The sequence below is a fragment of the Giraffa tippelskirchi genome, chromosome 9 (assembly GCF_054371585.1).
Source record: "Giraffa tippelskirchi isolate mGirTip1 chromosome 9, T2T-mGirTip1v1.2.pri, whole genome shotgun sequence".
NCBI lineage: Eukaryota > Metazoa > Chordata > Mammalia > Artiodactyla > Giraffidae > Giraffa > Giraffa tippelskirchi.
In genome coordinates, this window is record NC_137283.1 from 144,758,904 (window position 1) to 144,786,151 (window position 27,248).

The 27,248-nt window shown below is 38.7% G+C and overlaps 2 protein-coding genes and 1 long non-coding RNA gene across 8 annotated transcripts in view; 2 read left to right on the forward strand and 1 right to left on the reverse strand.

Moving 5' to 3' along the window:
* Positions 1–494: 494 nt before the first annotated feature.
* LOC145522032 (uncharacterized) lies at positions 495–9,402 on the reverse strand. The gene is made up of 3 exons (XR_014065854.1): positions 9,174–9,402; positions 3,529–3,628; positions 495–1,912 (listed from the first exon to the last, which is right to left on the reverse strand). It is a non-coding gene; the product is annotated as an uncharacterized LOC145522032 (long non-coding RNA).
* Positions 9,403–9,556: 154 nt separating this feature from the next.
* On the forward strand, positions 9,557–24,544 carry LTV1 (LTV1 ribosome biogenesis factor). 2 transcript variants are annotated; one of them, XR_014065847.1, is made up of 11 exons: positions 9,557–9,699; positions 10,660–10,791; positions 11,549–11,722; positions 15,718–15,805; positions 19,100–19,241; positions 19,599–19,854; positions 21,917–22,044; positions 22,930–23,069; positions 23,563–23,615; positions 23,836–24,005; positions 24,139–24,544. XR_014065847.1 is itself a non-coding variant. In XM_081530982.1 (11 exons), the coding sequence occupies exons 1-11, from the start codon at positions 9,697–9,699 to the stop codon at positions 24,247–24,249; spliced, it is 1,428 nt and encodes a 475-aa protein (XP_081387108.1). In that variant the 5' UTR covers positions 9,557–9,696; the 3' UTR covers positions 24,250–24,544. The 2 variants fall into 2 exon arrangements, 1 of the variants encoding a protein (XP_081387108.1); XM_081530982.1 differs by having other exon boundaries at positions 23,805–24,005.
* A 673-nt stretch (positions 24,545–25,217) lies between these two features.
* ZC2HC1B (zinc finger C2HC-type containing 1B) overlaps positions 25,218–27,248 on the forward strand; it is a 52,062-nt gene continuing 50,031 nt past the window's right edge. For all 5 annotated transcript variants that reach the window (XR_014065848.1, XM_081531047.1, XM_081531044.1 and 2 more), the window contains exon 1: positions 25,218–25,270. Coding sequence is in view for 2 of the 5 variants with exons in the window: in XM_081531045.1 (XP_081387171.1) it covers positions 25,243–25,270 (28 nt within the window). In the remaining 3 variants the exon portion in view is untranslated. The remainder of the gene's footprint in view (positions 25,271–27,248) is intronic.

Sequence of the window (27,248 nt, forward strand, 5' to 3'; positions counted from 1 at the left end):
TAGTTTACCTTTATGATAATTCTTAAAATTAAATCTATAGTAGAAAACCAGTTTCGGTATTTGAACAGCTGTTTCAAATTGAGGAGGAAAATACACATTCTATCTGATTTATCCAGAAAAATCGACTTTCTGCTTTCATTTTCATGTCCTGTATTAGCATATTGATTGTAATCACTTATCTTTCTCTTACTAGTAAATATATTGTTAGAAGAAACTTCTGAAATGTCAGTGAAAATCTTTTTAAGGAAATAGAGGAACTGAATACACTCCTTACTAATCATCAAATATTGAAAATGAGAGAGAAGTCCTTAAAACTTATAACTCAAGTTTTACAACCTGCAGTTAATTCAATGCTGCACTGGCACTTAAAAAAAAAAATACAGTAGCTTACACCTAAAAGAGAAAAATCTGCACTAACACTGCATATCCTAACGTGTACCACATTTTAACACAAAACAGGCATTGTGTTTATCCTTAATAGAGTCAGACACAACTGTCACAAAGTATACTGTATTCACAATAGAAGAAAGCAACCTTGTCTATCACATAACAGTATCTCCACATTTAAACAGTGAAAGCTCTTCAGAAATGTCAGATTACTTCTTTAAGTGGTTCCAGCAGCACATTTTACACCTAATAAGAAATCTTCAAAGGAGGCAAGATGGAATCAAGCTAGTATAAGACACATAAATTTATGTCATTTCATCAGTATGGTAGCCTTAAACATTCCTAGATATAATCATATTATGAAGCCTAACCTTACTAAAGAAAGTATTTATTTTGAGACAAGAATTAATTTCTTCACATGGTTAGAGAATGTTACAAGCACTAAGGAACCACTAAGATAACGACTTATTTACAAAATTTTCCCTTGGCCACTTGAACCAGCTAGTCTTCCACTGTGTCGTGTCTAAGTGTCTGTCACAGTATTTCACTTGCCAAAGCAGAATGAACTTTTCCAGCTGAACTATTTCCTAGAGGGGAATGCAACAGCAAAAGTAATCATCAAATTAATAGGACCATCTTTCTGAGAGAAAGCACATCTATCTGGAGATAGAGGACACCCAATTTTCAAAGAGCAGCATGAGGCGCTATTATAATTTGTTAGTGATCAAAGGGTGGTAGAAGTAGGGTGGAATACTCCCAAACCATTCTCATTTTCACTTTCCATTTACTTTTTGTAACCATTAAGCTTAAACTCTTTGTGGAAATGGCAAACCACCATTAACATTTCTAGAAAACAACCCCAAAATAGCCCACTTATGCTTTTTTGAAGACAGGGTCATCCCAAATTAAGAAACCCTATTGTATACACTATAAGATTTCTGGCACAAAAAAAAAGAGAAAGAGAGAGAATCCTATAGCAGCTATTTGCACCAGAAGCCAGCCCTCTGGGCAAGGGTCATTTTTTAGCCATGCTAAGATTTACTACAGAAACAATGCCATTTAGCTGGCATAGCTGTGCATGTAAGCAGAGCACTCCATCCATCTTTCTCAGTAGGGCTGCTGCTGGCATTTGAGCTGGGCAATTCTTTGTTGTACAGAAATGTCTCACGCGTTGCAAGATGTTTACTCTCCCAGGCCCTTGCTGACAGTAGTATGCCCAACCGTTGTCAATACTAAAAGTAAAAAGCCCTCCCCCATGTTCAAATGCCCTCCTGGAAGGGCAGTGCCACCTCCCTTAAATACCACTGTCTACTGCAATTTGAGGACACAGGAAAAAGTGTCTATCTCAAAACCTCGTCTTGACTGCCTTGCATTTCTTTGGGCCCTGAATCATTTCTTCCTCTGTCATTTTTCTTGGCCTTCCGCATCTAGCCTTCTGATGGCGGCTTTAGTTTTCCAGTTCTTCATGGAGGAGGTTATTGGTTAGCCTTCGCAGTTCCAACAGGCATCATCACTTGGTTAGTCCCTGTATGTAAAGGACAGAATTCACATGAAGCACACTTTTTTTTTGCCTCACAATTTTACCTCACAACTACGCTGTTGGTCGTAGCCCTAGTCAGTGTCATGAGGATCATTGCATGGCTTAACCACAAACACAACTGGTAACTATCCACACATAAACAAAACTGGTGGTCTATGAAAATCACCATTAGGTTTCACCTAGTAAACTGCATCCCATGAGTTCCTAAACAATCTCTTGTTTATCCTGTTAAAGAAGCATTTAATCTACATGCAAATGCTTGCATTTCCTCTGCAGAGACAGTCATGCAGTTCAACTTTTCTTAGATTTGTGAATACTAAATTATGAAGGAAAGAAGGGTGAGCTATGGATTGCATGCATATTGTCCATACTTCAGTGATGGTCATTCACAAAACAAGATGAGTTTTACCTGGGTGAAATATTATTATATTAACTATACATAAACATACTTATTCTCTTTGTAACTTTTTATCATCAAAACTGAATGATAAATGTGTCTTGAAATTATTTGGGTGAATTGTGACTAATAGATCAAATTAAGTTAGCCACTGTAATTTTTTTCAATATTAAAATTTCTAAGTATCTTTTTTGAAGCAGAGTAACTCAGTCAATAGAAGTGGTTATATTGTGAACTTTAAGATGGTGCTTAAGAATTCTTGTTAAATACCAATTTTTTTTTTTTTTTTTTAAGAATAAATTGAAAGGAGTAAATGAGGCAGAACGCCACTCCACCCTCAGGTCAATTTTGTGCTGTGTTAAAATGCCAATAATATTTGTGCCACTTGCCAGTTTGGGGGCTTTTCCCTTACGGGATGTTTTGTTATAGTTTGACTATATATTACATTGCTTAAAGAGCTTCCACATGAAGAGGTCACCATGGCATTGCTAACTAGCATTCAGAAACAACCTGAATGAATCTAGGGTCAAACCACTTTCATCACTAAAAATATAGGCACTAATTTTTTATTTTTATTTTTAAAAATATTTCTTCTGTGGCTTAGAGATGTGCCAATGCATTCAAAACATTCTGCACCAGTTTCACCAGATTGAGTACCTACTAAAAATTCAACCTAGTCATTTTTTTTTCTTTTCTGTGTAACAGTGAGGTTTAAATAAAGAACCATATGCATTCTTCTGTTATTTCAAGCTTTGGTGAAAGTGATAAGAATGGTAAGCTGTGATTGTTATCAGGCTGACTGATTTCTGATTTCCAGTGAGTGATCTTATCCTACATATTACACAGGTATAATATCTGTGACTGTAAATAACTGGAACTGTATACTGATTAACATGACAGTTTCTCTTTTTTGTGTGTTGTTCTGAAACCTGTACTGTATTATAGTATGTGGGTATAAATATCTACAAGTATACACACATATGTATATGTAATTCCACTATTGTAACCTGAAAGAAAGACTATGTATTATCTTTTTTATTCTGTATTGGTGTTTGTGTTATTTAAAAAGCAAAATTATGCTCTGTGTAGTTGTATGATATTATAGTATGCTTTGCCGTGCACAATTCCAAGTGCCTTAGAACATTGTTTAGCTTTCTTAAGTATATATAAATGCATATATATATATATAATTGGGAAAAGTTACCTCAATAAAATCATTGGGAAATCCCAGCTTTAGTTTGTTCCAATTTCTGTTGTATTCAGACAGGGCTCAGTTTTCTAAATTAAAAGCTCAGAGTCCACACCTGTAAAGCAAGAATAAGATAGTTTTTCTAATTGCCTGTAATTTCAACTCTGCCTGACTTAAAACTTTTTGTATGCAAGTCTTCACAGTTTGTACCTTTACAATATCTGTCTAAAGAATTACTGCTTTAAACAGCAACTTACAGTTTATTTTTACCTTTTATTTAAAAATAAGCTAAGTTGTCTTTTTATGTCTTTTTTATATCTGAAGAGATTTGAAATTGCTATTTTCATTTACATTATAATGTGTAAAAAATAAGATAGTCCCTTTAGCGTTACTAATATAGAAAATAAACAGACTTCCTCATTATGCCTACTATTTAATATGTTTACAAGAAAGGAGAGAGCTTGAGAACATATTTTGACTAGAAAAGGAATTGCAATATACTTTTCCTGTTTTTCAGTAGTGGTTAAAAATTATGTGTGAACCTCCCTCATGCTCTAAGACAAGGGCAAAGGTATGAGATGGAAGTTGAAAAGCAATTTTGTGTACCTTTATGACAAACGTCCGTCTAGTCAAAGCTATGGTTTTTCCAGTAGTCATGTAGGAATGTGAGAGTTGGACCATAAAAAAAGCTGAGCACCAAAGAATTGATGCTTTTCAACTGTGCTGGAGAAGATTCTTGAGAATACCTTGGACTGCAAGGAGATCAAACCAGTTAATTCTAAAGGAAATCAACCCTGAATATTCATTGGAAGGACTGGTGCTGAAATGGAAGCTCCAATACTTTGTCCACTTGATGCAAAGAGCCATCTCATTAGAAAAGACCCTGATGCTAGGAAAGAATGAAGGCAGGAGGAGTAGGGGATGATGTAGGACGATATGGTTGGATGGCATCACCAACTCAATGGACATGAGTTTGAGCAAGCTCTGGGAGATGGTGAAGGATAGGGAAGCCTGGTGTGCTACAGTTCCATAGGGTCACAAAGAGTTGGACACGACTGAGCAACTGAACAACAACAACTCTAGAGGGAGGACTTGTAAGAGAAAAGATCGGGACCAAAAAAATAGAGTAGGTTTGAAAACTGGACCCAAGTATGCTAGTAAAACTCACGGGTGCATCTCCAAAGTAGGTGTAGTAGTTCAACAACCCACTTTCCATTTTTCTCACACAAAACCAGGTTCTACATGGAACCATTACTTTCTTTTTTCTTCGTAACCAAAATGTTTTATTTTAGGTTTGTAGGGTAAGGGAAAAGAGCCAAAAGAATCAGTGACGGAAATATTACTTTGTGAAACCCAACAGAGGGACTTCCCCATTGGTTAAGACTCTGCACTTCCAGTGCAGGGGGTGTGGGTTCAAGCCCTGATCTGGGAACTAAGATCCCACATGCTGTGCAACACAGCCAACAAATAAATAAGATAAAACTTAATGGAGGTAAGAAACAATTTTCTCATTTTCTTCAGTGCTTTCATAGCATCAAATTTATGAAATTTTATTAAATTTGACTAAACTCTTCGTGGGACCTCAACTCAGACATGGCATGGAGTTTCTGCCACCAGCACTGCTGTGCAGACAACCCAAGTCCTTGTCCAGTTTGTGAACTTTGAAGTCTGTCCTGTAAAAAGTGGACACTAGTAGTAGAATGCATAAGGCTCTAGAGAAAGGTTTAAAATGTAACATTTGTGTAAAGGTTTTTTGCTCTTTAGCTACAAGTGGTGCCATTTCTAGGAACCAAATAGTGGGAGAAAAATTTCAGTCCCTCCAAGAATGATGAGTGGGATGTTACAAAATAGTGGAAAATTTCAGTTGAAGAGAACAATGTAAACAAAGTAATGCTGAAAGAGTCCATACTGTATTTGGGGGAAAAATTGCTCTCATTCAATTTGAGTGAAAAATAAAAGGAAGGTAGTGTGAAACTGTGGTCTGTGGTGAAACTGCAGAAGATCTTGGCTGACTAAGGCCCCTGGGAGGTATTGAATAGGGAGAAGAGACTCATGGGAAAATTCTGAATCAGAATAATACGAGAGTTGTCTTTAAGAAAGAATAATACGGTAGCAAAATTAATAAAGTTTGGAGAAGACTCAGTGAGGCAATGACCAAGATTTCAAAGGAATCAGGGACTGAACTAAAGAGGTAACAAACTTATTAAACTGTGGGAAAGGATCATTTATGGCTTAAATTTGAACTGCTGAGTATACCTACAAGAACAATTAGGGGCAAATTATTTTCTATGTTGAGGACTCCCTATTCCAGATTGTCTGACTTGGGCCAATCAATGTTAAAAGTTCATCCAGGAACACACCATTAGGTCAACAAGCACTGAAAATGCCAGCTCTTTTCTCCCTGGAGTATTTGTTCAATTTTGAAAAGTTAACATCTACAGCTATATGCCAATAGATGTACAGCTGGATACATGACTCTGAAAATCAAGGAACAGGTCTGGGCTATAGAGAGGAAGATGAGAATCATCAGCACATGTAACGAAAGTTGTGGAAAAGGATAAAAACACTACTGTAGACAATGTGGCCTAAGACTATGAAGAAAGTACTACAATGAAATTTTAATAAACTATTTCTTCATCACCTGACTTTGTCTCCAAGACTGTAAAATCATTTCATTTACACATCAAGTGCTTTGAAAACAACTAAAACATACCAAAGAACACTCAAAAATCGTTTTATAATTGGAAAGATACAGTAAAGAAAATTAATTTGGATCAATATTTCCAAAGTGTATTCACCAATGAAATGTATGTACTTGTGACGCTAAGAACAGGAGTCAGTAAGCAGAAAGCCAAGCAATATCAATGAGCAGTTAAAAAGAATTTTAAAGAACATAAATTTCTATGGACTAGAAACAAGTAAAAAATCTATGTATGTAATTTAAGTGACCTGAAAGGTACCAGAAATGAAAGCAAAAGGATTAGGATTCCAGGAAGCTGATAGTTTGGGTCAAGATGCAAGCTTACAGATTCCTATGATGGGAATGTGATGTGAGGCAAAGCACATATTCACTGACAGATCTCAGATGCTGAAGGCCCTAGTTTCAGGAGCTGGTGATTCTAAGGCAACAATGATGATAGGTAATTAACTACACTTAGCTGAGATGAGAACGATTGCTCACCTTCATGGAGCACTGATCACAAGCCACGCACAGGTCCATGCATTTCACATGTGGTTTCTCACTTAACCTAACAACAATCCCATGAGATAAGTGTTAATCATATTCTCATCCCATTCTGCATTCAGGTCAGTAAACTGAAGGTGTCTTGCCCCAGGTTACACAATAAGAGTAAAACAAATGTCAGAAACCAATTTCAGCTAGTATACCAAGTATATTACTATTATTATTCAATATTATAGGGGGAAATTTGTGCTTCAGTGGAAAATGATGCATGGTTTTAGACAAGCAAACCCATCCAGTTCTGAGTTGACTTGCTTTGACTCAGTGTTTATAATAGTACCTCTCTCATAGTGCTATGGTCAGGAAGATCTAAGATAATTCAGGTAAAGTGTCAGAACATTACTTCATTTAAAGAAGTATTTATTGAGTGTACCCGCCAGGCACTATTTGAGGTCCTGAAGATAAATAAGGCAGTAAACAAAACAGATCAAAACAAAACCTTCACTCATAAGCTTAATTATACTGAATGTGTAGCACATAGGAGTGTTCTGTATTGATAGTATCCCTGTTACAAAGCATTATTCCAACACAAGTTCTGTGATCCTAAATTGTCTGTAATTTTCACTGTAATAAAGGTATAATATTCCATAGAGATTTATAATAGTAATGCATGGGGTGCTCAGTCATGTCTAACTCTTTGCGACCCCATGGACTGTAGCCTGCCAGGCTCCACTGTCCATGAAATTTTCCAGGCAAGAATCCTGGAGTGGGTTGCCATTTCCTCCTCCAGGGGTTATTCCCGAACCAGGGATGGAACCCATGTCTCTTGCACCTCCTATATTGGCAGTCAGGTTCTTTACCACTGTACCACCATAGGTAGGACATAAAGACACAATTCAAGAAAACTTAGACTTTAGAAAGACACCAGAAATTGGGAAGAGGAAATACAAATTTGAAGAAAGGCCTGCTGATAAAACCTGACTACACTATCATCCTCTTTTGCCCAGGAAAATCTCTGAGAGTGGGCCAGCACCTGTCTGAAATCTTGTGGTGGTGATAGATAGATATGGTGGTGGTGGTTTAGTTGCTAAGTTGTGCCTGACTCTTGTGACCCCATGGACTGTAGTCTGCCAGGCTCCTCTGTTCATGGAATTCTCCAGGCATGAATACTGGACTGGGTTGCCATTTCTTTCTCCAGGGATCTTCCTGACCCAGGAATCAAACCTTGGTCTCCTGCATTGCAGGCAGATTCTTTACCAACTGGGCTATGAGGGAAGCCCTAAGTAGATATGCTTATAGCCTTTGCTTGAACTATGACCAAATGTTTGAGGGATAGCTTGAAAAAGAATAAACATTAGTTTCCACCTCCTAAGCTAAGGTATGCAAACACCAAAGAGATTCTGAATATATTAGTCCGAATGCCTCTACTGTCAACAGAGTTGGGGGGAAGGGCTGTTAACTGGATGTTTAAACACAGTTCATTAAGTGGAAAATAAAGACCTGATTAAGCCTAAGTGCTGCCTAGAATAGCAAGGCCCCATTTCATGAGAAAGGCTGGGCTGGATGAAGCACAAGCTGGACTCAAGATTGCCAGGAGAAAATATCAATAACCTCAGATATGCAGATGACACCACCCTTATGGCAGAAAGCGAAGAAGCACTAAAGAGCCTCTTGATGAAAGTGAAAGAGGAGAGTGAAAAAGTTGGCTTAAAGCTCAACATTCAGAAAACTAAGATCATGGATTCTTCTCCCATCACTTCATGGCAAATAGATGGGGAAACAAGGGAAACCATGAGGGACTTTATTTCGGGGGCTCCAAAATCACTGCTGATGGTGACTGTAGCCATGAAATTAAAAGATGCTTACTCCTTGGAAGAAAAGTTATGACCAACCTAGAGAGCATATTAAAAAGCAGAGACATTACTTTGCAGACAAAGGTCTGTCTAGTCAAAGCTTTGGTTTTTCCAGTAGTCATGTATGGATGTCAGAGATGGACCATAAAGAAAGCTTAGCGCCGAACAATTGATGCTTTGAACTGTGGTACTGGAGAAGACTCTTGAGAGTCCCCTGGACTGCAAGGAGGTCAAAACCAGTCCATCCTAAAGGAAATCAGTCCTGAATATTCATTGGAAGGACCGATGCTGAAGTTGAAACTTCAATACTTTGGCCACCTGATGTAAAGAACTAAGTCATTTGAAAAGATCCTGATGCTGGGAATGACTGAAGGCAGGAGGAGAAGAGGATGACAGAGGATGAGATGGTTGGATGGCATCACCGACTCAATGGACGTGAGTTTGAGTAAGCTCTGGGAGTTGGTGATGGACAGGGAAGCCTGGCGTGTTGCAATCCATGGGGTCGCATAGTCGGACATGGCTGAGAGACTGAACTGAACTGAGGATCCTCCGTTGCTAAGGCAACCAGCATTGCACCCCACCCAGAAAGGAAACTTGAAACCTTGGGGACCCAGGAGAGTGGCCACCTTTCTTTTGTGTAGTTTATTTGTGTGTTCTGTTTGTCTTGTTTACGGCGAGGAATTGGCAGGAAATACAACTGTCAGTGGGGATGCTACATCCGTGGCTTCTGTTCTCAGCAGAGGGCGATATGAAAGCAAGTTCGCTCATAAACAGCGACCCCGTTCCGCGCCTCATCTCTCACAGGCGCCCACGACTCCTTTCTCCAGCTGAGTTAATTACGGACAGAAAAGCCCCGCCCTCCCGGGAGTGGAAACAGCCCCACCCACCAATAGCTTCTCGCGATCCTTGAGCCGGCGTGAGCTTTGCGTAATTTCCGGTCGTGATCCTTCAGCCTTTCGGCGATTGGTCCGTTTCCACGGCCTGCTGAGTGATTTCCTAGCCGGTTCCCGGAGCCGCACGTGTGGAGTGGAGTAAAGACAGAGCGGTGAGCTGATTCTCAGAGGCTTTCGGGAGGCACCGTGTCACCTTCCGTCCGACTAGGAAAGTGCTATCGCCCCTGTTTGGCGTGAGCGCCGCGCGGCTGCAAGCATGGTAAGTAGGAGTTGGGGCGCCCTGGTTTGGCAGAGACCAGGCTGGTTCCTCTAAGCCAATGACTTCTGCATCCTGGAACTGGGATGGCACGTCCGAAGGTGAAGGCAGGCGCCTTTTGGCCCATTGCCCCGGTGTGGGTCACCTCACCACCGCGGGCATAGTTTGCAGTTTAGAGTGGGGCTTCCACGGCCTAGCGTGCCTGTGGAGTAGACAGAAAAGGATGGCCTACCCTTTACCCTCCTAGAGGCCTGAAAACCTATAACAGGGCACACAGACGCGACACCCAGCTTCGTGGCGTCAGGCGGAGAGGGATTTGCTCGTCTCTCCAGACGCTGCAGTGGCAGGTGTCTGCTCATCTGCCTGCTCTGGGGAAAAGGAGCTTCTAAGGTTGGGCCTACTCAACTGGAATGATCTTTCGGTTTAGAAACTCGAGGTTGTGCAGTGAAACGAGAAGGTAGAACGATGGTAAATCTTGTATTTCAACTTCAGCTGTTGTGTCATGGTTTTAATAATTGGTACAGGAAGTGTTTCTCCTGCTTGTAACTCTTCCTCAGATTTCCCCGCAGTGGACTCCCACTCTGGTTCAGACTCAGGGACCTTCTCTGAGCCCCCACTTGAAAGTAACTGTTGAGTCATTACCCATCCCTGTGTTTCGTTTTGCTTGCCTTCACCTGAAACCCCGTTCTTGGTGATTTGCTCGTGTAGAGCAGGAACTTTAACTTTCCCATTGCTATATTCCCAGCACCTGTAACTAGGTTTGGCACGGAGTACCTCCCAACAAAGGTTTGTTGAAGGAAGGTAGTTTGTTTATTTTTAACATAGTTGATGTTGCCTGCCCAAAGGTGCGGTTTTGACAATCTGTTGATCCTTCCCATAACTTGTTGAAGATGCCTGTGTGGGGTATAATCAGTGTTTTTTGCTGTTGTTCTGATTTATTACTGTGCTTCTGTTTCTTTGAAGCCTCACAGGAAGAAAAAGCCCTTTATAGAGAAGAAGAAAGCTGTGTCTTTTCACCTGGTCCACCGGAGCCAAAGAGATCCTTTAGCAGCAGACGAGACTGCACCCCAGAGGGTTCTGTTGCCTACACAGAAGGTAGGTCCTGTTCTATAGCCAGTAAGTTTGTAGGTGGATTGTTGATAGTTTTTAATTATATTAGTCAGCTGCTGTTCTCAGATAACTGATCTTCTGGGAAAAAGAGTAATGGAAAATATTTACTAAACCATCAGCAACAATGCTTTATGGTGTTATTTAGGGCACAACCATATGTTCAGTCTTTGCTTTCCATGAAATATTGGCATTTCATAACCACAAACTGCATTTTTGCCTCCTGGTCATCTCATGAAATGTAAAACTCATGAGTTAGCTTTAGAAAATGCAAGGGAGCTTTTAAGAGGTTAATTTGGTAATTATCAGTCAGGGTATACTTGTTAAGTGTGGGTAATGTGGAAGGAAGTATTGGGGAACCCAGGTATATTTAGCTTTGTTGTAAAGCCAGTTGGTGTTCTGCATGAGAAGTTTCTTTGCATATAAATTCAGGAAATTGTACTTACCTTTCAGTACATCCTAGTCTTTTTATTCTCCACATAACATGATAAAATGGTGTGTGTGTGTTTCTTTGCTTGAATTGTTGCACAGAAGTGTCTAATGGAAGGAGAAACTGTTTTCATTCCATTTTAATTTAATGTGGCATCCTGTGTTTCCTGAGTTTGTCAAGAAGTCTTTGTCTCATTCCTGTCAGCCAGAGTGTTCATGGGTCATCTGCCCCATGTTCTGAAAGCTGTGCTCATTGGAAGGTTCCTGGGTTTTATCCTTGCAACAGGTGCTATGTCCATTTTGTTTATTATCCTAGATAAAAGATGAAGAAAGGCGAGCAGAGCAGAGGAAGTATGGAGTGTTCTTTGACGATGACTATGACTACCTGCAGCACCTGAAGGAACCATCTGGGCCCTCGGAGCTCATTCCCACAAGTACCTTTGTTGCACCTTACAGGGGAGATGGGAGAGAAGAGCCTTTAATAACTTCAGTAAGACTTTTTAGCAATTTGAGTGTGAGTGTGTGTGAGGGGCCATGAGTGAGTAAACCACCACTTTTAAATCAAGGTAATTGTTTGAGGCAAAAAGTGGTGTCAACTGGAGAGCTGAATCTGTGCTCAATAGTTGCTGCTCATGGGCTCTAAGCATGGGCTTAGCTGATCCCACAGCAGGTGGGATCTCCCCAGACATGGAATCAAACCCATGTCCTCTGCATTGGCAGGCAGATTCTTACCCACTGTACTACCAGGGAAGTCCTTATTTTTAGTTTAGTATTAGTGTATAGTAAATTTTCCTGTGAAACTTTTATATCACTTTTGGCACTTAAAGACGAGTATATTGGGTTTATAGACAGAAAGGAGGGTTACAAAGAGCATCAATTTCCCCTGCTTCTCATCTCCAGTCCTGCCATGGTCTAGACATTCTTTTCCTTGGGGAAGTTGTGATCATAAGCTCCTCCAGTCCATATTTGTTGTTTAAGAAAAGTCAAAAGGGTTAGGCGTCAGCATGTTATACCAGAGAGGTATTAGTAACCGTTCGCCTGTTCATTCACTCACGAGGTCATAGCTCTCTTATCACATCTTTACCAGAACCTGTTTCTCTACACCTTCCCCAAGCCTGTTATATCCGAAGTAGGATATGTATCTTATTGACTTATTTCCTTCCAGTGACCCATTGAAGGAGGGAAAGTGGCTCAATTTCTTTATCCTAAGTAATAAATGTTTTCGTGAAGTCCTAACATTCTTCTGGCTGAATTGTATTGGCCAGTAAAAAATTGTTTAATTCATTTTGGGTAAAAGTAACCACTATCTAATTAACTCTTCTAACAGAATAAGACTCTTGAAGGGCACTTCAGTGATGTTTACAAGGATATGTGGATTATGTTTGAAAAACAAGTGCCATTGGTTTTCTGTAGCATGATGCAAAAATATAGATGAGTCCCATGTGTTTCTTCAACTGTAACTTGTAACAAACCACCAAAGTGAGTAAAACAGGAGTATTGAATATGTCCTAAAAACAGGAAGTAAAGCAGTACAGAAAGACAGTGAAGAAATTAGTAATGTGTGATCAGTCCCTGATTTTTTTCATGAAGCAAAGCAGGTGCTGTCACAGCAGAGAGCAATTCAGAATCGTTGCAACCACTAAAAAATTCACAGGCCTTTATCCAAAATGTAATTACTGTCTAAACTCTATATATATGATTCTTTTCTCCAAAGGTAATTCATTAAGCACAAGCTGATCCTCCTCTTTTTAACCCCAGAGTCCAAGGATAGAGAATCACAAAGTATCTTAAAAGTACACCTTTTACCACAGTTTTTAAAAAGTTATTGTAATATGTACCAAAATTATTAAATTATGCACTTTAAATGGCTGAATTGTATAATATGTGAACTATATCTCAGTGAAGTTTTTAAGAAATAGGATTTACAGCAGAAAGCCAGGTCTTTGCCCATGCTTATGCGCCTGGAACACTCTTCGGAAGCCATAAGCTTACTAGATAGGCGCTCGTGCTCTTCAGTGGCTGTCAGCAGCCTCTGTCTGTGAGCCAGTGAGAATGTGCAGCTTGGCTTCCTGCCTGCTCCTTGACTGAGGATGGGACAGTTTTGAGGTCCATGGACAGAGAACACATTATGGTGACTCTTACATTATCAACTGTGTGGTTGCAAAGATGAAACTAAAGTTTAGGGACCAGTCAGAAAATATGTGCCAGCCCATGTTGAAGTAGATTGTATGGTGTGCAGAATGAGAAGGTTGACACAGAGGAAAGTTCCAGAGCAGTAATCAAGAAGAGCTTCGTGGAGAACGAAGAAATTGAGCTGGCCACTAAAAAGAGTGGATTCTATTGAAGAGAGAAGGATCATTCCAGTCAGAAAGAAGGGACATGAGGTAGTATTGTGGGTCATTGTGTCTAGCACATGTGTGCTCCATAAATTACTTTGAATTATTCCATGACGTAAGGAACTGGACTTGATTTTATGTGGAGGTTCCATTACTGAATAACAGTCAGGAATCTGGACACATAGAGTAGACAAGGAGTTTTAATCTGGCAGTAATAGCCTTTGACTATGTGGATTACAACAAACTGGAAAATTCTTAAAGAGATGAGAATACCAGACCATCTGACCTGCCTCTTGAGAAACCTATATGCAGGTCAGGAAGCAACAGTTGGAACTGGACATGGAACAACAGACTGGTTCCAAATAGGAAAAAGAGTACATCAAGGCCGTATATTGTCACCCTGCTTGTTTAACTTATATGCAGAGTATGTCATGAGAAACACTTTGCTGGATGAAGCACAAGCTGGAATCAAGATTGCTGGGAGAAATGTGAATAATATCAGATATGCAGATGACACCACCCTTATGGCAGAAAGCAAAGAACTAAAGAGCCTCTTGATGAAAGTGAAAGTGGAGAGTGAAAAAGTTGGCTTAAAGCTCAACATTCAGAAAACTAAGATCACGTCATCTGGTCCCGTCACTTCATGGCAGATAGATGGGGAAACAGTGGAAACTGACAGACTTTATTTTGAGGGGCTCCAAAATCACTGCAGATGGTGACTGCAGCCATAAAATTAAAAGATGCTTGCTTCTTGGAAGAAAAGTTATGACCAACCTAGACAGCATAAAGAAAGCTGAGTGCCGAAGAATTGATGCTTTTGAACTGTGGTGTTGGAGAAGACTCTTCAGAGTCCCTTGAACTGTGAGGAGATCCAACCAGTTCATCCTAAAGGAAATCAGTCCTGAATGTTCATTGGAAGGACGGGTGCTGAAGGTGAAACTCCAATACTTTGGCCATCTGATGTGAAGAACTGACTCATTTGAAAAGACCCTGATGCTGGGAAAGATTGAAGGTGGGAGGAGAAGGGGACGACGGAGGATGAGATGGTTGTATGGCATCACCGAGTCAATGGACATGAGTTTGAGTAAACTCCGGGAGTTGGTGATGGACAGGGAAGCTGGCGTGCTGCAGTTCATGGGGTCTCAAAGAGTCAGACACGACTGAGCGACTGAACTGAATAAAAGATTGGACTAGATGTAGATTAAGCAACCTCTTACTGTCATCTGTGCCCTAGTTAGCCATGAGTAAGATGGTGCCCAGAAAATAGATGTAAAGTAACTGTATGCAGGAGTGGGTCACAATGATTTATGATCTTACTAGGATTTAAGCAGCCAATTCAGAGAAAAGTTGTGCCAATACCAGAGATGAGGATGTTACTTCTGATTTAGGTAGGAAAAGACTAATTTTGTTTTGAAATTTGAAGAGAGTGGAGTTGTGAGACCAGGGTTTGAATCCCCCAAACCTCACTTAACTAGTCTCAGGCAGTCATGCCGTTTAACCTTTCTTAGCTTGTGTTTGACTAAAACATGCTGACAACTCATGGGGTTGTAAGGAGTAAGTGAAGTGATAATACTAGATTAAGTTTTGTGAAGTATTACAAGGAAGTTGCTTTTGAGATGATGGAACTATACGTGTTCGAAATTGGTATCTGGAGCACAAGTAAGACAATGCAGAATGTGGTTGTGTTAGTAGAATTGCCGTAACAAATTACCACATATTACCACTGGGTGGCTTAAAACAACAGGGATGTGTTCTGTCACAGCTGTGGAGGCCAGAAGTCCGAAAACAGACTTTCGGAAGGTTGTTCCTTCTCAAGGCCTCACGGGAAGAATCTTTCTGTGCCTGTCTCCTAGTTTCTGGTAGTTGCCAGCGATCCTTAGTTCTCTGTTGCTTGTAGGTGTAGTACTCCAGTCTTCCTCCATCTTCATATGGCATTCTCCCTTGTGTGTCTTCTTGTCTTTGTGTGGCCTCCTTATAAGGACACACCATCACCTCGTCTTAACTAATTACATCTGTGAGGAACCTGTTTCCAAATCAGGTCACTTTCTGAACTCCTGGGTGGACATGAATTTTTGGAGGGCACTTCAACTCTTAGTAGTTCAAAAGTATTTCTAAATAAATCTAACCATTGTATAATTTATTTTTCAAGACCAGTGGAATTAAGTTGCCTTCCTCAGTGTTTGCATCAGAGTTTGAAGAAGATATTGGATTGTTAAACAAAGCAGCTCCTGTTTCAGGTATGTATAATTTTAACTTCAAGTGGACAGAGCTGTATCTTATGAAAAGGAACATACAGTAATGATAGAGTTTTTCTGTCCCTGATAGTGTTGGAACAATTGAGATGTGTTTGAATTCAGGTTCAGTTCAGTTCAGTTGCTCAGTCATGTCCGACTCTGCGACTCCATGAATTGCAGCACGCCAGGCCTCCCTGTCCATCACCAGCTCCTGGAGTCTACCCAAACCCATGTCCATCGAGTTGGTGATGCCATCCAATAATCTCATCCTCTGTCGTCCCCTTCTCCTCCTGCCCTCAGTCTTTCCCAGCAGCAGGGTCTTTTCCAATGAGTCAGCTCTTCGCATGAGGGTGGACAAAGGATTGGAGTTTCAGCTTCAACATCAGTCCTTCCAATGAACACCCAGGACTGATCTCCTTTAGGATGGACTGGTTGGATCTTCTTGCAGTCCAGGGGACCCTCAAGAGTCTTCTCCAACACCACAGTTCAAAAGCATCAATTCTTTGGCACTCAGCTGTCTTCACCATCCAACTCTCACATCCATACATGACCACTGGAAAAACCATAGCCTTGACTAGATGGACCTTTGTTGGCAAAGTAATGTCTCTGCTTTTCAATATGCTCTCTAGGTTGGCCATAACCTTCCTTCCAAGGAGTAAGCATCTTTTTAATTTCATGGCTGCAGTAGAGATCATTAAATTAGGAAGGGTAACTGTGATCAGCGTCTCTTTATTGCCATCAAATTCTTAATCTTTAAAGTTCCTATTTGGAGAGGAAAGGGGGAAAATTATTTTTGATGATCTAGTAGGGGAATTTTAGCCTTGACCTAACCTCTCACAAAGGAAACAGTGATACTCAGTTAGCCTTACATTCATGTGGTGCAGTCTTGAAAATACTTAATCTGTTCACTTTCAGAATTTCTCCCAAGAATCTAGAGAAGAATTTTATAGAAGTCCATCTTACCATCTGTTCTAGATACACCAAAAATTAACAATGTTTGGGTTCTATTTTGCAGTACCAGGACTAAAATGAACAAACAGAAGTCCACAGATGTGGTGTTTGATATTTCCTACTAAACTGCCTTAATTATTGACTAACACTTGCCATGTGTCATTCATCCTTTAATCCATTCTGCAAATTTTTTAGTTGCACTATGACAGAGTTTGAGTTAAATCAGAAAAAAACATTGTCTCTGACCTCTTAATTATCATCAGCTGGGAACGATAGACAATGGGAAGTTACAATCATAGTACAAATGAATAAATTGTTGTGAAGCCCCAAACCCAGCGTGGGTGACTTGGGCAAGGTGTCCTAGAGGAAATGATGTTGTGGTTGATGTCTTAGGTAGAACTTAAGTAGGTAGATGGAGGGTGGGGTGGGGAAGAGAGGATATTCCAAGAAAAAGCATGAATATAGGAATCTGCACACGTTTTTTCTGTAGCAGGCCTGGAATGAAGGGTAAGGGTTAATGTGAAACAAGGCTTGAGGTCAAGTAATGGCCACTCTGTGAAGGGTGTTGAAAGCCACGTCAATTTACAGGTTTGAACTTGAAAGTGTTTCTAGGACTCTATAATATTTTTACATACAGAAGAACACAACTAAAGAAACAGGTTGGGATTTGTTAAAATCTCATAGTCTGAAAAGACAAAAAGTCTGAAAAGACAGGCATTTCACAGGCTACAGATACTTGTTAGGTTGGTGCAAAAGTAATTGTGATTTGCATTTTTGAACTTTGCCCTTTGATATGGGAATCCATTCTTTAGCAAAAGTGGTTATGTTATACATCATTTTAATGTGCATTTCTTACTTTATGTGTTTTTTACTAATGACTTATTACTTGCTGTTCATTTCATGTTTATTTTAGACTGTAGAAATGATGTTAGACAAAAAGCAAATTTGAGCGATTTTTTTATTGGAGTTCAAAACTGGGTCATGGTCGTAAAGCAGTGGAGACAATTCACAACATCAGCAACGCATTAGGCCCAGAAACTGCTAAGGAACTTACAGTGCAGTAGTAGTTCAAGAAGTTTTGCAAAGGAGACGAGAGCCTTGAAGATGAGGGAGCATAGTGGCCAATGAGAGGAAGTTGATAGTGGCCAATTGAGAGCAACCATCAAACCTGATCCTCTTACAGCTACACGAGAAGTTGCCAAAGAACTCGGTGTTGACCATTCTACTGTCATTCAACATTTCAAGCAAATTGGAAAGCTGAAAAGGCTTAATGAGTGGGTGCCTTGTGAGCTGGCTGAAACTCAAAAAAAAATCGTTTTGAAGTGTCGTCTTTTATTGTGTGCAGCAGCAAACCATTTCTTGGTCAGATTGTGACATACAGTGAAAAAGTGGATTTGATACAACAGCTGGGGATGACCAGCTCTGTGGTTGAATAGAGAAGAAGCTCCAAAGCACTTCCCAAAGTCAAACTTCCACCCAAAAAAGGTCATGATCACTGTTTGGTGGTCTGCTGCTGGCCTGATCCACTGCAGCTTTCTGAATCCCAGCAACCATTACAGCTAAGAAGTAGGCTCAGCAAATCGATGAGATGCACCAAAAACTGCAAAGCCTGCAGCCAGTATTGGTCACAGAATGGGCCTAGTTCTCCACAACAACACTTGATCACACGTCACACAACCAACACTTAAAAAGTTGAATGAATTGGGCTACAAAGTTGTACTTCATATGCCATATTCGCTTGACCTTTCACCAACTTACTACCACTTCTTCAAGTGTTTCAACAACTTTGCAGGGAAAATACTTCCACAACTAATAGGATGCAGAAAATGCTTTCTAAGAGTTCATTGAATCCTGAAGCATGGATTTTTACACTATAGGAATAAGCTTATTTATCATTGTCAAAAATGTGTTGATTGTAATGGTTCCTACCTTGATTAATAAAGATGTGTTTGAGCCTAGTTATGATGATTTAAAATTCACAGTCCAAAACCACTACTTTTGTACCAGCCTAATAATTTGTTTCTTCTAACAGGTGAGAGTTGCTTCTAACAGATGAATTTAAAGCCCAATTTTTTCTTGCGGGTAAAAGCTTTGAATTTTGCTAAATAGATGCAGCTTAATATTGTAGATCTGTGTTTTACCAGTGGGTATTTGAACCAGAGGGATTTTTTCTTTTTTTTAATTTTCTTGCAGTTATGTTTTTATTCCTGAACTTTTAAAACTTTTAATCACTGTTTTATCCTCAGTATATAGAGTCAGGCATGTAATAGCTGCGGAATTATGTTAGTTAAGTGAACAAATCATGCTTTCTTGGGAATTACTGCTCAATTTTTGTTTTCCTCCTAGGACCTCGGTTAGATTTTGATCCTGACATTGTTGCAGCTCTTGATGATGATTTTGATTTCGATAATCCAGATAATTTACTTGAAGATGATTTCATTCTTCATGCCAATAAGCCAACAGAAGAGGAGGAGGGAATGGAGATACAGTATGTGTGGTTTGTTTTGAAGCAGGACTGCCCTGACTCTTGCTTCCATGGGATTATAACCATTAGTTATAGCTGGAAGAGACCTTTGAGAACATTTAGTCTGAGCCTTCTCATTTTAGAATAAAAAATGTAAGACTTGAGGTCCTTACAAGCCATCGATAGATGGGGCTAAAGTCCAAGTCGCTTGATTGCTAGTTCATTACTTTTCCAAGCAAATCAGACAGGTCAAGCAGCACAGCTGTTCTTGGCTAAACAAGGATCCTGCCTGAAATACCCTCAAATTTTACTTGTGTAAAGTCATTAGGTTCTGTTGTTTTTCAAGTTGTTTTGACAGTTAATTTATGGCTCTGATTTTAGGAAATCTGAGGCTGAAGGTGACAGTGAGTGGGAAGATGTGGACGATGAGAAGGAAGGAGGTAGTGATGACGATAGATATGACCCTGCAGGCTCACCAGATGAGGATATGTCTGCCCCTGGAAAACCTCTTGGGGCTGTAGAAAATCACTTCTTCTGGGAAGAGGAAACAAAAAGTCGCTTTACTGAGTATTCCTTGACGTCCTCAGTCATGAGGAGGAATGAACAGCTGACCCTACATGATGAGAGGTTTGAAAAGGTAAGGTCTCCAAATGAGGAGCTTTTTAACACCAGTTCCTACTACACATTGACATTGGAACCCAAAGCTAGAACTTTCAGTGTTAGAAACAGACTGTGTCTTTTAAAAACAGATCATAAAATGGCCCCAGTTTTCATTCTGGAAAGGATGTGTTTAAGTCAGAAAGTGACTGATCAAACCTGACATTCCTCATAGAATCTGATAATTTGATTCTGAACCTCTCTGATCCCAGTCTCTAAGATTATGCTTTCTTTAAGCATTGGCCTGGGCATAAACAAAATTCCATTTTTTTCCCTTTTTTTTTTTTTTTTTTTTTGAGTGTTTTTCTTACTGTTATATCTCAGGACCTAATATGGTGTCTGGCATATGGCAGAAGTTCAGACTGTTCAGTAATTGATGAATAAATTCCTTCAGGGAATACCTAAGATAAAGGTTCTAACTTTGCCTTTTCAGTAGTATTCATTTTCCTCTTTTCTCCAAGAAATAGGCAAACTGTTACTAATAACCTCACTTTTCAGGAGTTACATCACCCCTTGCTTAATTCTTTCACAAAGCCTAACAGTGTTTACAGCATTTGAATAATACAGTAAACATCATCTAAACAGAGTGAAATTTGTGCATTAACACTTTATTTACACGATCTTTTAGCTTGCATAATCAGTGAATTTGGAGGTATCTGAAATATTCTGAGGTAAAGATTTCTGCCTAGGATTTGTTCAAGCTGAACAGAATAACTGCCTTTCATTTTAAAAATTAAAGTATAGTTGATGTACAATATTATATAAATAACAGGTGTACAGTATAGTGATTCACAATTTTAAAGATTATATTCCATTTATAGTTATTATAAAATATAGTTATTGTTAAATATTGGCTGTATTCTCCCATGTTGTACAGTATGTCCTTATTTTATACCTAATAGTTTATGCATCTTAATCTGCCTCTATTTTGCCCCTCCTCCCTTCCCTCTCCCCTGGTAACCACTAGTTTGTACTCTATATTGAGTCTTTTGTATTCACTAGTTGATGGCATTTTCTTAGGTTCTACATATAAGCAATATCATACAGTATTTGTCTTTCTGACTTATTTCACTTAGCCTAATACCCTTCAACTCCATCCATGTTGCTGCAAATGGCAAAATTTCATTCTTTTTTATGGCTGGGTAGTATTCTTTGTGTGTGTGTGTGTATGTGTGTGTGTGTTTATACATGTGTATACATAAGCTACATCTTTATTCATTTGTTGATGGGTGCTTAGGTTCCTTCTATACCTTAACTATTATAATTAGTGCTTCTATGAACATTGGGATGCACATATCTTTCCAAGTTAGTGTTTTTGTTTCTTTCAAATATATACCCTGAAGTGGAATTGCCGGGTCATGTGGTAATTCTATTTTTAGTTTTTTGAGACGCTTCCATAGTGTTGTCTACATTGGCTATACCTGTTTGCATTCCTACCAGCAGTGTACGAGGATTCCCTTTTCTCTACATCTTCACCAGTGTTTGTTGTTTTTATTGTTTCTGATAGCCATACAGACAGGTGTGAGTTGATACCACATTGTGCTTTTGGTTTGCATTTCCCTGCTAATCAGCAATTTTGAACATCTTTTATGGCCTATGGACCATCTCCATTTCTTTGGAATAATATCTGTTCATGTCTTCTGCCCATTGTTAATCAGATTGTTTGGGGTTTATTGTTTTTCTTTTTTTTGATGTTGAGTTTTATGAGCTGTTTATATATGTTGGGTATTAACCTCTTAACGGTTGTAACATTTGCAAATATTTTCTCCCATTGTGTAGGGGTTTTTTCTTGTATCAGTGGTCATTTTCATGTTAAATAGCAGCCTATTTTCAGTCTTGATGTCAGTTTTAGAATGCTGAGTAGAATGTCTTCCACCTCATATTATTATGGTGCTAAATTCCTCCTAATACTTTATTAGTAGTTGTGATCTCATGGTAGTGGTTAAATATTGTACAGGAGTTAAAATTAATGTAAAATTAACATTTAAATGCTATAGTCTTTACATTCACTTTTCATGTTATCTTTTCTCTTTATATTCAAGTTTTATGAGCAATACGATGATGATGAAATTGGAGCTCTAGATAATGCTGAATTGGAAGGTTCCATTCAAGTAGACAGCAATCGCTTAGAGGAAGTTTTGAATGACTACTATAAAGAGAAGGCAGAGAAGTATGGTGAATTTTCCTTGACTTCTTGCTTGTTTTCATTTTCAGATAAAGTCTGTAATCGCACAGCAGAATCTCAAAAATTACTCAGAATCCATATTTTGAAAATAATGCATTTTCCCTAATCTTTGGCACATATTTTGCTATTAGGAGTCCTAAAGCTGAATATAACAGTAAGTGGAAACACTGAGAGCCACTTACTGTAGCTTTGACATGAGAGTCATGATGGAATAACTGAGGATTAAAGTACAAGGTCACATGCACTTGGAGGACATGGTGCTTCTAGCCTCTTTGGCTGAGAATCATTCTGACTTCTCAGTATACATACTCTTCATCTTCCTGAAAAGGTGTTCTGAGAAGTAGATCAGAGTTTGTCTCTTCAACCTTATTAGCACAATTTTCTAGTTGAATGTTTGGTAAATTATCATCCACAACAAGGTGATTTCTTTGAGAGAAACTAATGAGGTGTTTACATCTGCTCAAAAGGTCTGTGTTGCCTGATGACTATCATATGTAGATGTCATTGCAGGACAAGGGTTACATTTTTTGAGTTATTTGAATACTTTCATGAGACAGATGGGCTAATGCTTTTTAAGGCTTTAAAAAAGGTAATGTTATATAGGAAAACTTCCATCTTGTTTAATGTGCTAAAATGGTGTAAAGATACAGATAGGTTTTTCCTTCCTGTCAGCAGAATGACAGAGGAAAGGCAAGGCTGGATAGAGCTAATTGTGACAGGAAGTGACAGATGGGGCAAATGAGTTTGTGAATTTGAGAAAAGGCTGTTGTTTCCTTAGCTCTTTAGTGCAGTTTTAGTAACATATAGTGTAATAATAAGTGGTATTTTTTCCCCCTCCTCTATCTTCATTTTGGAAAACTCAACCAAAAGTTGTGTAAAACTGAATACTCTTGAACCCTTCGAGGATCAGGACCTGCCAGTGAATGAGCTGGATGGGTCTGAGGAGGAAGAAATTGTTACTGTAGTTCTTGAAGAAGCCAAAGAGAAGTGGGATTGTGAATCTATTTGTAGTAAGTATCTTAAGTGTTCGTATTACTGCTGAAAGTATGATAGTAATTTTAAAGTACTGAGTACATTGACATTTTGGAAAAGTACATATTTTGGGAAAATATTTCAGTTTGTTTTTGTTCAGTCACTAAGTGGTGTCTAACTCTTTGCGACCCCATGGAACTGCAGCACACCGGGCTTCCCTGAACCCTCGCTATCTCCCGCAATTTGCTCAAACTCCTGTCCTCAGTGTTTCCCAGCATCAGGATCTTTTCTCATGAATTGGCTCTTCACATCAGGTGGCCAAAGATTTGGAGCTTCAGCATCAGTCCTTTCAGTGAATATTCATTTCAGTTACTTAGTTGTAAATCGAAATATTTAAAAATGTAGCAGACTCCATTGTTATTTTGAACTGTGAAAACACTAAAGAATATAGGAGAAACTTGGTAATGTTTTTGCTGAACTAAAAGTGAACTTATTAATACATGATTTTTTTTGTGTGTGTGTTTTTTTAAGGTACATACTCAAATTTATATAACCATCCACAACTTATCAAATATCAACCAAAGGTAAGGCACAGTGTTCTGAGCTATTTGAAGTATGCATTGTAGGAAATGGAGTGTACAAATTATTTTCTCAGGGCTTTACCTCTCTGTGGCTTTCAATGCCATTATGAAAAGCAACAAAAATGTGCCATTAGTGAGCTGTTTTTTAGTAGGAGTGGAAAATAGCCCAATTCCATTTTATCTTTCTTTCAGCCCAAACAAATCCAACTATCTTCTAAAACAGGAATACCTCTCAATGTCTTACCTAAGAAAGGACTCACAGCAAAGCAAGTTGAACGAATGCAGATGATTAATAACAGTGATCTCCCTAAGATGTCAACCCAACCACGTCCTAAAAGTGAAAGCAAAGAAGATAAAAGAGCACGAAAGCAAGCTATCAAAGAAGAGCGCAAGGTAAAATAATCTTCTTAGATGTGAGATTTAGAAACAGCTGGTGCAGGGCAGGTGTGGTCACGGGAAGTTTCTTTTGTAAAGTTAGTCTACATCAGCGTGAAGATTTGAATAACATGAACATTTTCTTACACAGGAACGGAGAGTGGAGAAGAAAGCTAACAAATTAGCCTTCAAACTGGAGAAAAGAAGGCAGGAAAAAGAGCTGCTAAACTTGAAGAAGAATGTTGAGGGTCTAAAGCTATGATAGTGGAACATTTAAGATAAGGTGCTTTCCCCATTAGGGACTTCTCGTTACATTAAAAAATGAACGAGGATCTTCAAAGAGAGAAAACTTTGTTCAGTCTGCCATTTTTATTGGCAGGTATTTAAAAAAAAAAAAACTAAACAGTATAGTATTTGTATTTATATCATCAAGTTTTCTCTGCCAACTGTCTTGTAAATATTGTAATATTTTAGAATTTAATATTATGGGCTTAAATTTGCTTAAATAAATGACAATGTTTGGATGAATTAAAGGAAAAATGTCTTCATAACTTAAATGGAATTGATTTGTTCTTCATTTATTTGTACAGTTGTCCCAGTTGCCTTTTGCAGATGTTCTCAAATATTTCTTTGAAAGCTTTCCACTCCTTTTCAGGACTTAAGTGGTTTGATTTCCTGTATGTTGAAAAGTAACCCAGTTAAAAACTCAAATTTGAAACAAGAGTGGCAAGAAGAGCTTTCCTGAGAAGGTTCCACTGGTTGGAAGCTTAATTTCCCATTGCTGTATGCAAAGGGTTATTTCAAAAGGGTGGTAAAACAATATCAAGGTCATTGGGACTCAATTACTGGCTGACTTGTTTTTGGAATTTAGGAACAGTGAAGACAGGAAACAGAGGAAATAATCAAGAAAACTTCCTTGGCTTCAGTGAGTACCTGGCTCAAAATCAGAAATATTTACTTAAGTTCAAACTAGAAAGCTTGTCTTTTCAGTGTTATTTAATGCTTGGAACCATTCATACTGATTAAAACACATAGTTGAAAAAACTCCCTGTCTTTTGGTGAGATTTTTTTAACTTTTTCAAGGCTCAAGCAATGACACCATCACAATTGTTAATTATTTGGTAAGCTGTGACTTTCTTGCAACAAACAAGTTGTTAGTGACCCTTGTTCATGTGTCTGTGACTAATGCTTTGTTATCTGGACTGTTCTGAAAAGAAAAAAAATCTGGACACTGTTGGTCTGAGCAGGGTACAGAATGGCTGGGGCACAACCATTCTTAGCAGGTGAGCTATGTTTGATATCTAAATTATTAGGAAGTGCCTTCATCTATAATTTGATTGTGGCTTTTGCTAAGCTGATAGGTGTTATCCTTCTCTGTATGTTATGTATTCTAAATCTTAAGTAATTACTGTAGAATTTAAAAAGTTGTGGAAAACAGTAGGATTAGGTGCTCTACCGACATTGACACAAAAAAATTTGGCTGAAGAGCTTGTCGTCACAGAAGTAGAAAACTGGAGAGCATGAATTTAAATGCCAACCTGTGGAAACAAAGGGCCAGGTGATGATTTATATTTGTATTGGGAATGTACTAAATCCTAAAGAGATGACCATATATTTTGGTAGCTATCTCATTTGAAGGTTTTTTAAACCACAAGAATCTTAACAAGATGTGGAATGTTATTTTGATTTGGTGCTGTTCACGCTCCTTTGGAACTTCTAATTTTACCACACCTGACTCAAATAGTTTAAGTCAACGTGTTATGTATTTTACAGTTAGGAGAATGTGAGTAAAAACCACTAATCTTCGTGAGAAACATTGTGATTTTGGCAGGTTATCCTCCAAATATAAAGATCTTGATTTTAATCAGGAAAAAAGTTCTTAACATAACTTAACATAAGTTCATAACTTTTTGGAATATTTATGATGTGAGTCATGTATAAACAATGGTTGGAAACTTCAGCTCTATGTTTAAATGTTGGGTGTCCTAAGCAATAAGGGAGTTTTACCTTCAAGGACAGCATTGTCCAAGGAGGTAGGGTGTGTGCAGCAAAATATGACCAGCAATGTCAAGTCACTGCGATAAGTATCACTTGAAATGAGAATCTTGGTACTTGCTGTTCCCTCTGAAGTGCCCTTAACTGTAAATAAATCTTCCTTAAGAGTGGTGCTCAGTTGTCACCTACCCTATAAACTTTTCCCTGACCATGTTTTTAAAATAGCTCAAACCTTCCTCTGCATTCTTTATGTTCCTTTCCTTCTTTATGTTCTCTGTAACATCGTTTGGCATCTGAGATGTATCTTTTCAGTCTCTCTAGAGCACACTGAGGACAGAGTATTTTTCTTTACAAAGTTGTCCCCAGTGTCTAGAACAGAGCTTGGCATTCAGTAAGTGATTAGTAAGTAATATAAAATGAATGGCTATTTGGACAGATATTTCAGAAAAGAATTGCTTAAACTTAAAAGGGCCTAGATTGAGTCTTAGCCAGAAAGAAGGCCTCAGGCATCCCAGGCAGTGGGCAAAAATCACTTAAGAATTTGCCTGCTGTATCTTAAGGACCTATTTTGTTTAAACACTGTCTGTAATTGGTGTAAAGTCACTTTTTTGGATACTTTATAACTTATTTTACAAGTCAAAGTATCGAGAGCTATTACAATTTATGCTACCTGTGATGTATCCACACCTCCATTGTGATGTCATCAGATCACTTCAGGTGAAGTACAGAACTTTATAAAGATTGTCAATAACTTTGAATTACCAATATTTTTATGTTCCTTCTTGTGTGTTGCCATTCGTATATTTTATTCAGCTTACTTGTTCCAGTTAAAGGTCAGAAGAAGGTAAAAATTCTAATGGCCTTGATTTTTACTTGTTAAACTTACAGGATAATGTATAATAAACATTCCAGTTATTCAAGTTAAGTAGAACAAGTTATTCAAGTTAAGAAATAGAACACAGAAACTACCTGTGGGATTTTATTCAATTTATTCTTCCCTTTGGTAATTCTTACAAACCATCTAGACTTTTATATTAATCAACATCTGCGTGGTATCCCTATGAGCACAATATCTTGTTTAGCTTTGAACAACTGAGAAGCACAAGTCTAGTTCAATGAGGGCAGTATATGCTACTATTTGATCAAGGCATCCTTGAGAAGATAGCTGAATAGTCTCTGAGTCTTACTTCAGCTCCTAGAGTTTTAAAGAATCCCACGTGTAGATGTCTGAACTGGGTGATGAGTGAGTCCTGGGAACACAAGTCA